At 41.7% G+C, this 17143-nt stretch overlaps 1 protein-coding gene across 11 annotated transcripts in view; it reads right to left on the bottom strand.

The window, feature by feature from the left end:
• The window catches only part of LOC309561739 (plasma membrane calcium-transporting ATPase 2), a 335901-nt gene that overhangs the window by 191684 nt on the left and 127074 nt on the right, over nt 1-17143 (bottom strand). For all 11 annotated transcript variants that reach the window (XM_082265742.1, XM_082265747.1, XM_082265749.1 and 8 more), the window contains one exon: nt 6347-6797. In XM_082265742.1, coding sequence (XP_082121868.1) covers nt 6347-6545 — 199 coding nt within the window. In that variant the 5' untranslated portion in view covers nt 6546-6797. The remainder of the gene's footprint in view (nt 1-6346; nt 6798-17143) is intronic.

The following is a 17143-nucleotide window of genomic DNA, read 5'->3' as shown; positions in this document are numbered from 1 at the left end:
GCCGGTGCGACTTCAAAATGCACTGATATGAATGGGGCTCATTGAAAATAATGGAAAACGACTTGTCATGCGATTTTGCGGTCCAAAATTGCGGGACAAGTCGCACTAGTGTGAAAGGGGCCTTAAAGTTCATGACATCTCTGTATCGTGTTCCCTAACAACCCTGTATTCATGACACCCCAATATAGAGCTATAAAATCTTAGTGTATTGCCTCTGACAACCAAGTTCAGATTAATAGTTACATAGTCGGTAAGGTTGAAAAAAGGCACCAGTCCATCCAGTATAACCTGTGTGTGTGTGTGAGTGTGCTTGTGTATATATAAGGGGTCTCCAAACCATGGCCCTCCAGTTGTTCATGAACTACAATTCCCATCATGCCTAGTCATGTCTGCGAATGTCAGAGTTTTACAATGCCTCATGGGAGGCGTAGTTCCGCAACAGCTGAAGGGCTGTAGTTCGGAGATCCCTGGTTTATGTCAATTGTAAATTGTATATCCCTGTATGTTATAATTGTTAAGGTGTCCATCTCATAGTTTTTTGAAACTATCGATCCTGTGGATACCACTGCTTGTGGAAGAGAATTCCACTTCCTTACCACTCTGACAGTAAAGGTTAAATTGCTTCTCTTCCAATTTCAGTGAATGGCGATGTCTCTTTTTAAACTCCCTTTCACTGAAAAGTTTTTTCTCTATGCTAAGGTTAGCAGTACAGAATTTTTATATCACTATCATATCCCCTCTCAAGCATCTCCTCTCCAGAGGGAATAAGTTCAATTCTTGTAGTCTTTCCCCATAACTGAGACCCTCTAGTCCCTTTATTAGCTTTGTTACCCTTCTCTGGACTCTCTCTAGTTCCAGCACATCCTTCCTAAGGACCGGTGCCCAGAACTGGACAGCATACTCCAGATGTGGCCGGACCAGAGTCTTATAGAGTGAGAGAATTATCGTTTTATCTCTGAAGTGAATCCCCTTTTTAATGCATGCCAGTATTCTGTTGGCTTTGCTTGCAGCAGCTTGGCATTACATGCCACTGCTGAGTCTGTCATCTACTAGGACAGTGGTTCTCAATTCCGGTCCTCGGGACCCACTAACAGGCCAGATTTTAAGTATTACCTTGGGGGATGCAGACTACAATACTGCAATCACTGAGCAGCAAATTAGATCACCTGTGATGTAATTTAGTTATCTTGCAAACCTGGCCTGTTGGTGGGTCCCGAGGACCGGAGTTGGGAACCACTGTACTAGGACCCCCGTGTCCTTTTCCATCCTAGATTGCCCCAGAGGTTCTTCCCCTAGCTTTTTAGCACCCAAATGCATTACTTTACATTTTTCAACATTAAACCTCATCTGCCATGTAGTTGCCCACCAAATAATTTTATTTAGGTTCTCTTGTAAGGTTTCCACATCCTGCACAGAAGTTATTGCCCTGCTTTGTATGTAACTCCTGAAAATACTGAGATTGAGCTATTTATCCCATCATCTATATAGCAGTGATGGGGAACCTTGGCAACCCAGATGTTTTGGAACTATATTTCCCATGATGCTCAACTTCACTCGAGTGCATGAGCATCATGGGAAATGTAGTTCCAAAACATCTGGGGTGCCAAGGTTCACCATCACTGCTCTATATCATTTATAAATAAATTAAACAGAATTGATCCCAGGACAGATCCTTGGGGGATCCCACTTACCACACTGAAGTACTCGCTATTTATCACCAATCTTTGGACTTGCCCCTGTAGTCAGTTTTCCATCCAGGTACTCACCCTATGGTCCATGTCGACAGACCTCAGTTTGTAAAGTAAACGTTTGTAGGGAACTCTGTCAAGTGCCTTTGCAAAATCCAGATACACCACATCCACAGGCTTTCCTTTATCTAGATGCAACCCACTTACTCATAGAACGTTAACAGATTGGTCTGGCAAGAACGATCCTTCATAAATCCATGCTGATTACTACTACTGATACTGTTTTCATTACAAAAATCTTGAATATAGTCCCTTATCATCCCCTCCAATAGCTTGCAGACTATTGATGTTAGGCTAACTGGCCTGTAGTTTCCAGGGATATATCTTGGCCCTTTTTAAAATATTGGTACCACAATGGCTTTTCTCTAATCGGCTGGTACCGTTCCAGTCAGTAAACTGTCCATAAAAATGAGTAACAACGGTCTGGCTATCACCTGACTGAGTTCCTTAATGACCCTCGGGTGTAAGCCATCTGGTCCTGGTGACTTATTTATGTTACGTTTTTCAAGTCTATTTCTGATACTGGCTTCTGTTAGCCACGAGAGTGCATTCTGTGACCTGTTACTAACATTACAGGCTTGATTACTATATCCTCCCTTTTCCTTTGTGAAAACTGAGGAGAAGAATGCATTTAAAACCTTTGCCTTCCCTTTGTCTTTTGTAAACAAATTCCCTTCATCATCCTTTACGGGGCCAATATGTTCATTCAATGACTGAATACACCAGTGTAAAGCCATGAGTTGTCATTATAGAACCCCTGATAATCAGGTTCAGATCCACAACACCCCAGTATAGAGCCATGACACCCTAGTATAGTGCCCCTGTCTAGTATTTATTCATAACACCCCAGTGTTGAGCTAAATCATCTCATTATAGAGCCCCTAACCATGAAGTATAGATCTATGGCACCCTAGTATAGAGCCATAACATCCCACTATAGTGCCTCTTACATCCCCGTCTATAGTTCTTATAGTTAGAACCCCAACTCAAGTAATATGACCCTGACACTACACTATAGACTGACTAGCAGGCCAATATAAGGCCCTATCATGGTATATGGTGCTACTGGCATCCCAGTATAGCGCTATGACTGTATTCTGGCCTAATAACTGGATGATGCACAAGTATTAGACCAGAATACAGAATTATGACATCCCAAGTATAGAGTTGTAATATTCCAGTAAACAATGACCAATACATTAGTATACAGACCTGACACTCCAGTATAGAGTTTTAACATTACAGTACACAGTCCCTGATACACAAGTAAAGAGCCCTGACAATTCAGTATAGAACCCTAACATCCAAGTATAGAGTTTTAGTGTTCCAATACACAATCCTTGATACACCAGTACAGAGCCCTGACATCCCAGTCTAGGGTTATAACATTTCTGTACGCAGTCCCTGATACACCAGTACAGAGCTCTGACATCCCAGTATAGAGTCATAACATTCCAGTACACTGTCCCTGATACACCAGTACAGAGCTCTGACATCCCAGTATAGTTATAACATTTCAGTACACAATCCCTGATATACCACTATACAGCCCTGACATCCCAAAACAGAGTTATAACATTCCAGTATACAATCCCTGATATACCACTATACAGTCCTGACATCCCAGTACAGAGTTATAACATTCCAGTATACAGTCCCTGACACACCATAGAGCCCTGACATCTCTATCTATAGTTATAACATTCCTGTACACAATGGCTGATATACCAATATAGAGCCCTGACATCCCAGTACAGAGTTTTACCATTCCAGTACACAGTCCCTGATACTCCAGTACATAGCTCTGACGGTCCAGTCTACAGGTAGAACATTGCAGTACGCAGCTCCTGATACATTAGTATAGAGCTCTGACATCCCAGCATAGGGTTATAACATTCTAGTACCCAGGTCCTGATACACTAGTAAAGTGCTCTGACATCTCAATATAGAGATATAACATTCCAGTACACAGTCCCTGATAGACCAGTATAGAGCCCTGACATGTCAGTCGAGAGTTCTAACAATCCAGAACATAATCCTTACCACACCAGTATAAAGCCATGGCATTCCAGTATACATTTCATACATTCCAGTACACAGTCCCTGACAACCCAGGCTAGAGTTCTAATGCCCCAGTACACAGTCCCTGGTTGACCAGTATAGAGCCCTGACATGCCAGTCAAGAGTTTTTAACAATCCAGAACATAGTCCTTAACACACCAGTATAGAGCCATGGCATTCCAGTATACATTTCATACATTTCAGTACACAGTCCCTGAGAGACCAGTATAAAGCCCTGACAACCCAGGCTAGAGTTCTAATGCCCCAGTACACAGTCCCTGGTTGACCAGTATAGAGCCCTGACATGCCAGTCTAGAGCCCTAACATTCTAGTACATAGTCCTCCTTAACACATCAGTATAGATCCATGACATCCCGTATACAATTCCTATATTCCATTACACAGTCCCTGATAGACCAGTATAGAGCCCAGTCAAGAGTTCTAACAATCCAGAACATAGTCCTTAACACACCAGTATAGAGCCATGGCATTCCAGTATACATTTCATGCATTCCAGTACACAGTCCCTGAGAGACCAGTATAAAGCCCTGACAACCCAGGCTAGAGTTCTAATGCCCCAGTACACAGTCCCTGATTGACCAGTATAGAGCCCTGACATAGTTACATAGTAGGTGAGGTTGAATAAAGACAATAGTCCATCCAGTTCAACCTGTGTAGGTGTGTGTGGCTGTAATCATCTCACATAGCCCTGAATGTCCTGATCCTTGAGATGTATGTCTAAGAGTCTTTTGAAAGCCACCATACTTTCCGCAGCAACCACCTTTTGTGGTAGAGAATTCCACAATCTTGTAGCCCTAACAGTAAAGAACCCCCCACGTTGCCTGAGGTTAAAACGCTTCTCCTCTAATCGCATTGTATGCCCTTGAGTCCTCATGCAATCCCTTCGACTGAATAGCTGTTTTTCTATGCCGAGATCACCATTGAGATATTTATAAATTGCTATCATGTCCCCTCTCAGGCGTCTCTTCTCCAGGGAGAATAAATCAAATGATTGCAGACGCTCTTCATAATTAAGGTCCTCCAATCCCCTAATTAGTTTAGTTGCCCTTCTCTGGACTCTCTCCAGCTCCAACACATCCCTCCTGAGGACCGGCGACCAGAACTGAACATGCTGGTCTAGAGTCCTAACATTCCAGTACATAGTCCTCCTTAACACATCAGTATAGATCCATGACATCCCCGTATACAATTCTTATATTTCAGTACACAGTCCCTGATACATCCCAGAGTAAAGAAATCCTAATACCCTCCCGTAGACATAGGCATCATCTTTGTGTAAATAAAAGATGGCAGCCTTCATGCGAGTACATACAAGGCCGACATATTGGCACTTCTTACCTCTTGTGGTAGACAATTCCACAATCTTGTAGCCCTAACAGTAAAGAACCCCCCACGTTGCCTGAGGTTAAAACGCTTCTCTTCTAATCGCATTGTATGCCCTCGAGTCCTCATGCAATCCCTTCGACTGAATAGCTGTTTTTCTATGCCGAGATCACCATTGAGATATTTATAAATTGCTATCATTTCCCCTCTCAGGCGTCTCTTCTCCAGGGAGAATAAATCAAGCAATGGCAGACGCTTTTCATAATTAAGGTCCTCCAATCCCCTAATTAGTTTAGTTGCCCTGCTCTGGACTCTCTCTAGCTTCAACACATCCCTCCTGAGGACTGGCGACCAGAACTGGACAGAATACTCCAGATGCGGTCGGACCAGAGTTTTATAAAGTGGAAGGATTATAGTCTTATCTCTGGAATACATCCCTTTCTTTATGCATGCTAATATTCTGCTGGCTTTGGCAGCTGCCGATAACTAGATAAGCAGTAAAATAGATCCCCTGGAATCAGCAACAATATACCCCCCCCCAACAATAGATCCCCTCAGCAACAATAAATCTTCCTCTGCAACAATGCCCCCCCCCCCTAATAAATCTTCCCCTGCAACAATAGACCCTCCCAAACAACAATAGCCCTCCAGCAACAATAGTTCCCCCAAGCAACAATAAATCCTTAACTGCAACAATAGCCCCACCCACAACAAAATGCCCTCCAGCAACAATAGATTCTCCCCAGCAACAATAGATTCACCCCAGCAACAATAGATTCCCCCAGCAGCCAGTATCAATAGGTCCTTCAGCTCACCCCAATGACCCCAGCACCCCTTTGCCATTGCATACATTCAGACTGGAGGTACTGGAACTGTGTTCCCCCGCGTTCCCGCTGAAAAAAAGCCCTGCAACAACCCAGGCTAGAGTTCTAATGCCCCAGTACACAGTCCCTGATTGACCAGTATAGAGCCCTGACATGCCAGTCTAGAGTCCTAACATTCCAGTACATAGTCCTCCATATGACATGACATCCCCGTATACTATTCTTATATTCCAGTACACAGTCCCTGATTCAACCCAGAGTAAAGAAATCCTAATACCCTCCCGTAGACATAGGCATCATCTTTGTGTAAATAAAAGATGGCAGCCTTCATGTGAGTACATACAAGGCCGACATATTGTCACTTCTTACCTTCAGTAGGAGATGTTTTCAGCCGCCTGCACATGCCATCTGTGTCCCCATAAAGTTCCTTAATTTTAACCACACCCTCAGTCCCTCGTAGCTCCATGAGGGAGCGTAGTTCGTCGAGGGTGCACCCGAATTCGGATGCATGATTGACCTCATTTCTTTGGTTCTTGGAGTAGAAATCACTATTGCTCATGTCCCCCATGGCCACGTCTCTTTACAGGCACCGAGGATCCCCAGAAATGCTGCTGCTCACAATGTCTGATGAAACGGTGAGATCCAGTGTGTGTTTCTTATCCACCAACCTTCGATGTCTTCCTAGGAAGAGCGCAGGCTCCCCAGCCAGGCAACAGTCCACTGGGCGCTCGATTGCTTTCAAGGCTGCAAAACCGAATTTCTCCATTTAGTATATCCCATCAGGCTGAACTCCGTCACTACCAGAAGCATCTTCACCTCTCTGCCGAAAAAAACAAAAGGCAAGAAAATTGAGAAGACAGATTCTAGCTCAAACCCCCCCGACCCATTGTCCTGTCTTGCTCTCCCTTTTTTGCAAGGCAGTAGTGCCTGCAGCCCCCAGCATCGGACTCAGCTAGATGAGATGCTTCATGTATATTGATGAGTAGACATCCGTCCGACAGCTTAGATGTGCCTGAATTACGTGGGCAAGCTTACACTGCCCATCAATCTTTTATTGGATAAGGGAAGACAGAGGATGAGGGGAAAGGATGGATAGGCCCCAGATAAAACCATACATACACACAGTCCTCAATGGATCATTTTTAGGATTGACAATTAACTTCTCAGCTCGCTAAATTAACTTGATTTATATGTATATTTAAATAAATATTATATCACTGTTTTCATCCTATTTTATATGAAAAATATACCCTAAAATACTGCAACATTCTTGCTGGTGTTATAAATAAGGGGTCCAACAATTGACTGACAATCTGCATAAAAACTTATCACCAATCAGACAACATTAAAAACCAAATAAAACAAAAAGGGCAAAATGTCTGCCCAGAAAATCATCCACAAATGTGACCTCAGTTCATATCAACACAATGCAGAATATCACCTGTACAGTGTAATATATAGGGTGGCATCTGTACAGTGTAATATATAGAATGTCACCTGTACAGTGTAATATATAGAGTGTCACCTGTACAGTGTAATATATAGAATGTCACCTGTACAGTGTAATATATAAAGTGTCACCTGTACAGTGTAATATATAGAGTGTCACCTATACAGTGTAATATATACAGTGTCACCTGTACAGTGTAATATATAGAGTGTCACCTATACAGTGTAATATATAGAGTGTCACCTGTACAGTGTAATATATACAGTGTCACCTGTACAGTGTAATATATAGATTGTCACCTGTACAGTGTAATATATAGAGAGTCATCTGTGCAGGGTAATATATAGAGTGTCACCTGTACAATATATTATATAGGGTGTCACCTGTACAGTGTAATATATAGAGTGTCACCTGTACAGTGTAATATATAGAATGTCACCTGTACAGTGTAATATATAGAATGTCAACTGTACAATGTAATATGTACAGTGTCACCTGAACAGTGTAATATATAGAGTGTCACCTGTACAGTGTAATAAATAGAGTGACACCTGTACAGTGTAATATATATAGTGTCACCTGTACAGTGTAATATATAGAGTGACACCTGTACAGTGTAATATATAGAGTGTCACCTATACAGTGTAATATATAGAGTGTCATCTGTACAGTGTAATATATACAGTGTCACCTGTACAGTGTAATATATAGAGTGTTATCTGTACAATGTAATATATAGATTGTCACCTGTACAGTGTAATATATAGAATGTAATATATACAGTGGCACCTGTACAGTGTAATATATACAGTGACACCTTTACAGTGTAATATATAGAATGTCACCTGTACAGTGTAATATATAGAGTGTCACCTGTACAGTGTAATATATAGAATGTAATATATACAGTGACACCTGTACAGTGTAATATATACAGTGACATCTTTACAGTGTAATATATAGAATGTCACCTGTACAGTGTAATATATAGAGTGTAATATATACAGTGTCACCTGTACAGTGTAATATATATAGTGTCACCTGTACAGTGTAATATATAGAATGTCACCTGTACAGTGTAATATATAGAGTGACACCTGTACAGTATAATATGTACAATGTCACCTGCAGAGTATACTAATGTGTCACCCGTACAGTATGATATGCATTATGTCACCTGTACAATATACTATGTTGCAATGTGTTATGTAGTGTGTCACCTGTACAATGTATTATGTAGCGTGTCAGCTGTACAATGTAATATGTAGCGTGTCACCTGTACAATGTAATATGTCGCGTGTCACCTGTACAATGTAATATGTAGCGTGTCATCTGTACAATGTAATATATAGAGTTTCACCTGTACAATGTAATATATAGAGTTTCACCTGTACAATGTAATATGTAGCGTGTCACCTGTACAATGTAATATGTCGCGTGTCACCTGTACAATGTAATATGTAGCGTGTCACCTGTACAATGTAATATATAGAGTTTCACCTGTACAATATAATATGTAGCGTGTCACCTGTACAATGTAATATGTCGCATGTCACCTGTACAATGTAATATTTAGCGTGTCACCTGTACAATGTAATATGTAGCGTGTCACCTGCACAATGTAATATGTCGCGTGTCACCTGCACAATGTAATATGTCACGTGTCACCTGTACAATGTAATATGTAGCGTGTCACCTGTACAATGTAATATGTCACGTGTCACCTGTACAATGTAATATGTAGCGTGTCACCTGTACAATGTAATATGTCGCGTGTCACCTGTACAATGTAATATGTCGCGTGTCACCTGTACAATGTAATATGTAGCGTGTCACCTGTACAATGTAATATGTCGCGTGTCACCTGTACAATGTAATATGTAGCGTGTCACCTGTACAATGTAATATGTAGCGTGTCACCTGCACAATGTAATATGCCACGTGTCACCTGTACAATGTAATATATAGAGTGTCACCTGTACAATGTAATATGTAGCGTGTCACCTGACCAATGTAATATGTCGCGTGTCACCTGTACAATGTAATATATAGCGTGTCACCTGTACAATGTAATATATAGCGTGTCACCTGTACAATGTAATATGTCGCGTGTCACCTGTACAATGTAATATATAGCGTGTCACCTGTATCATCCCACCTGCTCAGGATAATGGATTCCTTTTTTTAGGTTTTGGATATTTGGGTCCTTTCATCACCCATAGCCCCCCCCCCCCCCCCCCCCCACTGTCACTCATCCCTAACACCTATTGTCCCCCTAAAATTTAACCATTTCCCTCCCCAAATCAGGCAAATTTCCCCATAAACATAACCCTTTACACTGAATTTATGTCCCGATATTCAAACCCCTAAAATTAAGTCTTCCCCGTGTCACTGAGACGGTTTAATGTGAGAGATGAAGCTGTGCCTTTAGCGGTCCTCTGCTTACATGAGCAGATGGTGGGACGCGGTATTTATGACTCAGGCAAATTAATTAGGTCTTTCTCAGATGGATTGAGTCCTTTAAATGATTTTTTTTTATGGTGCATTAAATCTTTCTGGGAAAGGACATGTAATAAATTGCAGATTTTCAGATATTTTAGGCTTTATGACCCTTCAACCCTGATGTATTGAGCATCAATAGAAGATCCTGATTGGGTAAAGGTTCTGCAAGTCACCTTCAGTTCACGGTCACTGACCTCCGCTGGGATGCAGCCATGCACTATTCGCGGTGGGGGAGGGGGATATAATATGACTCATTTTTCCTGTAGTAATGCCATCTCACATGCTGATCAGACGAGTCTGCAACCCCCTGTCTGGGGGGACTACATCGAATGCATGGACTATTCACACTGACCTTATCCAAAAGTACATACATAGAGGGGTGCTCTGTATATTCATAGAGGGGTGCTCTATATATACATAGAGGGGTGCTCTATACATACATAGAGGGGTGCTCTATACATACATAGAGGGGTGCTCTATATATACATAGAGGGGTGCTCTATACATACATAGAGGGGTGCTCTATACATACATAGAGGGGTGCTCTATATATACATAGAGGGGTGCTCTATATATACATAGAGGGGTGCTCTATACATACATAGAGGGGTGCTCTATACATTCATAGAGGGGTGCTCTATATATACATAGAGGGGTGCTCTATACATACATAGAGGGGTGCTCTATACATACATAGAGGGGTGCTCTATACATACACAGAGGGGTGCTCTATACATACATAGAGGGGTGCTCTATACATACATAGAGGGGTGCTCTATACATACATAGAGGGGTGCTCTATACATACATAGAGGGGTGCTCTATACATACATAGAGGAGTGCTCTATACATACATAGAGGGGTGCTCTATACATACATAGAGGGGTGCTCTATACATACATAGAGGGGTGCTCTATACATACATAGAGGGATGCTCTATATATACATAGAGGGGTGCTCTATATATACATAGAGGGGTGCTCTATACATACATAGAGGGGTGCTCTATATATACATAGAGGGGTGCTCTATACATACATAGAGGGATGCTCTATATATACATAGAGGGGTGCTCTATACATACATAGAGGGGTGCTCTATATATACATAGAGGGGTTCTCTATACATACATAGAGGGGTGCTCTATACATACATAGAGGAGTGCTCTTTACATACATAGAGGGGTGCTCTATATATACATAGAGGGGTGCTCTATACATACATAGAGGGGTGCTCTATATATACATAGAGGGGTGCTCTATACATACATAGAGGGGTGCTCTATATATACATAGAGGGGTGCTCTATACATACATAGAGGAGTGCTCTATACATACATAGAGGGGTGCTCTATACATACATAGAGGGGTGCTCTATACATACATAGAGGAGTGCTCTTTACATACATAGAGGGGTGCTCTATATATACATAGAGGGGTGCTCTATACATACATAGAGGGGTGCTCTATACATACATAGAGGGGTGCTCTATATATACATAGAGGGGTGCTCTATACATACATAGAGGGGTGCTCTATATATACATAGAGGGGTGCTCTATACATACATAGAGGGGTGCTCTACATATACATAGAGGGGTGCTCTATACATACATAGAGGGGTGCTCTATATATACATAGAGGGGTGCTCTATACATACATAGAGGGGTGCTCTATACATACATAGAGGGGTGCTCTATATATACATAGAGGGGTGCTCTATACATACATAGAGGGGCGCTCTATACATACATAGAGGGGAGCTATATATATACATAGAGGGGTGCTCTATACATACATAGAGGGGTGCTCTATACATACATAGAGGGGTGCTCTATACATACATAGAAGGAAGCTCTATACATACGTAGAGGGGTGCTCTATACATACGTAGAGGGGTGCTCTATATATACATAGAGGGGTGCTCTATACATACATAGAGGAGTGCTCTATACATACATAGAGGGGTGCTCTTTACATACATAGAGGGGTGCTCTTTACATACATATAGGGGTGCTCTATACATACATACATAGAGGGGTGCTCTTTACATACATAGAGGGGTGCTCTATATATACATAGAAGGGTGCTCTATACATACATAGAGGGGTGCTCTTTACATACATAGAGGGGTGCTCTATACATACACAGAGGGGTGCTTTGTATATACAGAAAGTGGTTCTCTATACATACATTGAGGTATGCTCTATCCATACAGAGAGGGGTGCTTTAAACATACACAGAAGTATTCTTTATACATACAGTGAGCGGAGATAGATAGATAGATAGATAGATAGATAGATAGATAGATAGATAGATAGATAGATAGATAGATAGATAGATAGATAGATAGATAGATAGATAGATAGATAGATAGATAGATAGATGATTGTTGAGTGTTTGAGTGAGGACACCGCCACATTCTCTCCCTTCGTGGACACCTGATTGTTGAAGGTGAATACTGTTGGTTTTGGATATAGGCTCCAACCTTTCTGGCTTAGTACAGTGCCACCCACCTTGAATTTGGTCCAATTTTCTTCTATGGATAAAAATGATGGAGAGCTCAAAATGATTGAGGGACAAATCAGCATAACGGTATGATACTTCCCCCAGGGAATGTTCTGGGTCCTTCACAAAAAAGTTCTCTTATATTATTAAAATGAAAGTAATAGTGTTGTGACAAATGTGGAGAGCCATGCAATGTCTGGGAGAAAGCTCCATTCCATGACATGGGACAGTGAGATGAATCTGGTGGTTTATGTCTATTGGTTTATATCTATGCTGAAAATATCGACACTTTCAAAAAAATTTACCATTTTTCACCACCTCAATGGAAAGTCCAAGAAGCCTACAATGGTTGTATGGAGAGTTCATACATTTGAAGAAAGCTGTCAAATCTGTTGTAGAAGAAGAGATCTAATTGTGAAATATTGGGAGCTCCAGAATACGTCGGGAAGCCCCTTTGGAATACCATTGATGTGCTCTACAGACCACAGTGATGTGCACACTGCAGGCGGATGAGGCATCTGTAGTTTATGATCGCCATCAGATTCTGTTTGTTGATACGTATCCAGGACTTTTCAGTCCTGCAATTTCTCCAATGCAGTTTCACACAAGTGGAATCAGAGGGGAAATTGCCAGTTGGGTGATGGGATTTGCTCTGGAGGTTCTATAATTAAATGCGGAACATATTAATAGCTTCTGGAATCATGTGGGATTTGGAGAGAAGGAAACAAGAAAGCAACAAGGCAGAGCTATTACCATACTGATTTAATGCTAGATGGAAAAGCTTGTGTAACCCAGGACCCAGGAAGAGCAGATTGAGGGGCGTTCAATCTATATGTGGGCTCATCTCCGCCACATCCAATCTTATGTAATATAAATCATAGCCAAATCCAACTGATTGATGGTCAACAAAAACATTCATATAGCAAGCTATGCTTCTCTCCATATCCGTCCATTTACCAGCATGCGCCTCTCTCTATACCCAGCCATATACCAGCCAGTGCTACTCTCTATACCCAGCCATATACCAGCCAGTGCTACTCTCTATACCCAGCCATATACCAGCATGTGCTACTCTCTTTACTTAACCATATACCAGCCAGTGCTACTCTCTATACCCAGCCATATACCAGCCAGCAGAGATGTATAGTAACGAATTGGAACTACTTACTGTACTGTACTTAAGTACCGAAATGCGGTATCTGTACTTTCCTAGAGTAGAATTTTTTTCTCCTACTTCTACTTTTACTTCACTACATTTTTTCGATGATTTCGATACTTCTACTCAAGTATTTTTTTTTTGTGCTGCATAGTTACTCGTTACTTTTAAAAAAATTACCACTGCCAGAACAGTAGATGGCAGGTTGCATAAAGCTCAAAAAAATGTGTATAATGTCATTTGTAAATCAGCGCATACGAAAATAAAGGCTGTGTATAATAAAAGCTGCTATACCAAATCTTTCCAATAAAAAGAAAATATGAAACAAACAAATAAATGGTGCTACAGCGCTTAAAGTGCATCAAGAAACTACTAACAAACACAGGTTAATCATTTGAATAAATCATTTGAAATAATAAAAACAATATGATGTTCAAACTTTTGACTTCTTTAATACCTACATAACACAGTACTTGTACTTCTACTTTCAGTACTTGAGTAGAATTTTTTTTTCAAAACTACTGGTACTTTTTACTTTTAGTACTTAAGTAGCAAATTTTTAGAAAAAACTACTTGCAATACTTAAGTAAAAAAAATGTTGACTACTTTAGTACTTCTACTTAAGTAACTTTTTCTGCGAGCACTTCCACTTCTACTTAAGTCACTTTTTGATCAAGCACTTGTACTTTTACTCAAGTAGAAATTTCGAGTACTTTATACAAGTCTGCCAGCCAGTGCTACTCTCTATACCCAGCCATATACCAGCATGTGCTACTCTCTATACACAACCATATACCAGCCAGTGCTACTCTCCATACCCAGCCATATACCAGCCTGTGACTCCTTTCATACACAGTAATATACTAGTCTATGCCTCTGTCCATACCCAGCCATATACCAGCCTGTGCTACTCTCTATAGTCAGCCATATAGCAGACTGTACCCTTCTCCTGCACTCTGTGCATTATATAGTTACATAGTAGTTGAGGTTGAATAATGACAACAGTCCATCCAGTTCAACCCGTGTAGGTGTGTGTGGACGTATTCATTTCCCATACCCCCAAATGTTTTTATCTTGGAGATGTATGTCTAAGAGTCTTTAAAAAGTAGACATACTCCCCACATTTACTACCATTTGTGGAAGTGAGTTCCACAATCTTATTGCCCTGTAAAAAACACTTTGCGTAGCCTGAGGTTAAATCGTTTCTCCTCTAATCGCATTGTATGGCCTCCAGTCGCATTCCTTGCGACTGAATCGTTTTTTCTCTGTGCTGAGATCACCGTTGAGGTATTTGTAAATCGCTATCATGTCCCCTCTCAGGCGTCTCTTCTCCAGGGAGAATAAATCAAGCGCGTGTAAGCACTCTTCATAATTTAGGTCCTCCAATCCCCTAATTAGTTTAGTTGCCCTTCTTTGGACTCTTTCCAGTTCCAGCACATCCTTTCTGAGGATTGGAGACCAGAACTGGACAGAATGCTCCAGATATGGCCAGAGCAGAGTTTTATAAAGTGGTAGGATTATAGATTTTTCTCTGGAATATCTCCCCTTCCTTACGCATGCTAATATTCTGCCGGCTTTGGCAGCGGCAGCTTGACATTGCATGCTATTGCTTAGTCTATCTTCTACTAAGACTCCCAGATCTTTCTCCATTCTTGATTCCCCCAAGGGATCCCCACCTAAAGCGTATTTTGCGTTTATGTTTTTAGTCCCCAAGTGCAAAACCTTACACTTCTCCACATTAAACCTCATTTGCCACGTAGTTGCCCACTCTGTTATTTTGTTCAGATCATTCTGTAAGATTTCTGCATCATGATGTGAAGTTATTGCCCTGCTTAACCACTTGCCGACCAGTCACGTTGACTGTACTGCGGCAAAGTGGCTCGATTCCGTCCAGCGACGTAGACCTACGTTGCTGGACTCCTCCCCTTGTAGGCGGCGCTTGCGCGCCACCGGAGGCGTGCTCCCGCTGTTTTCAGTCACAGCGGGAGTCGGGCCAGGGGAGGGGCGGCGGCGATCGCCGCTGCTCTTCCCCGATCGTCGGGGAATCGAGTTTGGAGATCCGCCCGCTTGTGTAAACAGAGCGGGCGGATCTCCTAAGTGACAAACAGTGACAGATTGCAGGGTTCAGCATAGCTGAACATGCGATCTGTCCCTGTGTCACTCAGTCACCTCCCCCCACACACGTTAGTAAGCACCAGGCATACATTAACCCCTCCCTCTCCAATAAAATTAACCCCTTCCCTGCCAGTGTCATTTTTACAGTAACAGTGCATATTTATAGCACTGATTACTGTAGAAATGTCACTGGTACCCCCAAAAGTGTCAAAAATGTCAGTCAAGGGCCCGATCTGTCCGCCGCAATGTCGCAGTCCCGCAAAAAAAATTGCAGATCGCCGACATTACTTGTTAAAAAAAAAACCACCAAAAATTACAGAAATCTTTCCCTTAGTTAGTAAACGCAATAACTTTTGCGCAAACCAATCAAAATACGCTTATTGTGATTTTTTTTTACCAAACATAGGTAGCAGAAAACAAATTGGCCAAAAATTTTAAAAAAATTAGATTTTTACATTTTTTTGGGGGGAATTTCATATAAAAAAATGTTAAAAATATTGTTATTTTTTCAAAATAAACGCTCTTTTTTTTGTTTATAGCGCAAAAAGTAAAAATCGCACAGGTGATCAAATACCACGAAAAGAAAGCTCTGTTTGTGGGAAAAAAAGGACGTAAATTTCGTTTGGGTACGGCGTTGCACGACCGCGCAATTGTCAGTTAAAATCGCACAGCGCCAAATCGCAAAAAGTGGCCTGGACGTAAGACAGCAAAATCCTCCGGTGGTAAAGTGGTTAATTTTGTGTCATCTGCAAAAACTGAGATTGAGCTACTGATCCCGTCCTCAATGCTATTTATGAATGAATTGAACAAAATTGGTCCCAGGACTGACATTACCCACTCCTATTCCCCACATTCTGTACATTACACACCAGGCTCCTGCACTATGTACATTACCCAACTGGGACTCCTACACTATGTATATTACATACTTCTGACTCCTGCACCCGGAATGTACGCTAAAGTTGTAAGCCCCTCCCACAGTAAACACAATTTTTCCATCTATTAACCCACATCCAGCACTCTTATTTTCCAGGTATGCCCATTCGCAGATCATTTTACATGCAGTATACACTATGAAACAACTTTTCTCAATGGAGGAGAGAGGAGCTTGTTTACTGCAGCTTCATAGAAGTTCAGCAGCAGGAAGAGGACCGGACATCCCTACACAGAATATTTCTACAGGATCCAGCTGCCTGCTTAACATGGGGCATTTCGGTCACTAAAGCTATAGAGAATTGCTTTATTATTTTTTTAACCACTTGCCGACCGCCGCAAGTACATATACTGCGGCAGTCAGCCCCGGCCAGGCAAAGTGACGTATATATACGTCACTAGCGTGTGAACGACTTGTGAGCCAATAGCGGGCGAGCGCGCGCCCACTGAGGCGCGCGCCCACCCCGGCTCGATCACTGAGGAGTCCGTGCGTGTGACCGGCG

Source organism: Pelophylax lessonae (genome assembly GCF_965119305.1).
Source record: "Pelophylax lessonae genome assembly, chromosome: 8".
Taxonomy (NCBI): domain Eukaryota; kingdom Metazoa; phylum Chordata; class Amphibia; order Anura; family Ranidae; genus Pelophylax; species Pelophylax lessonae.
The sequence above is the reverse complement of the archived record's forward strand: the minus strand, read 5'-3'. Positions and strand labels throughout refer to the sequence as shown.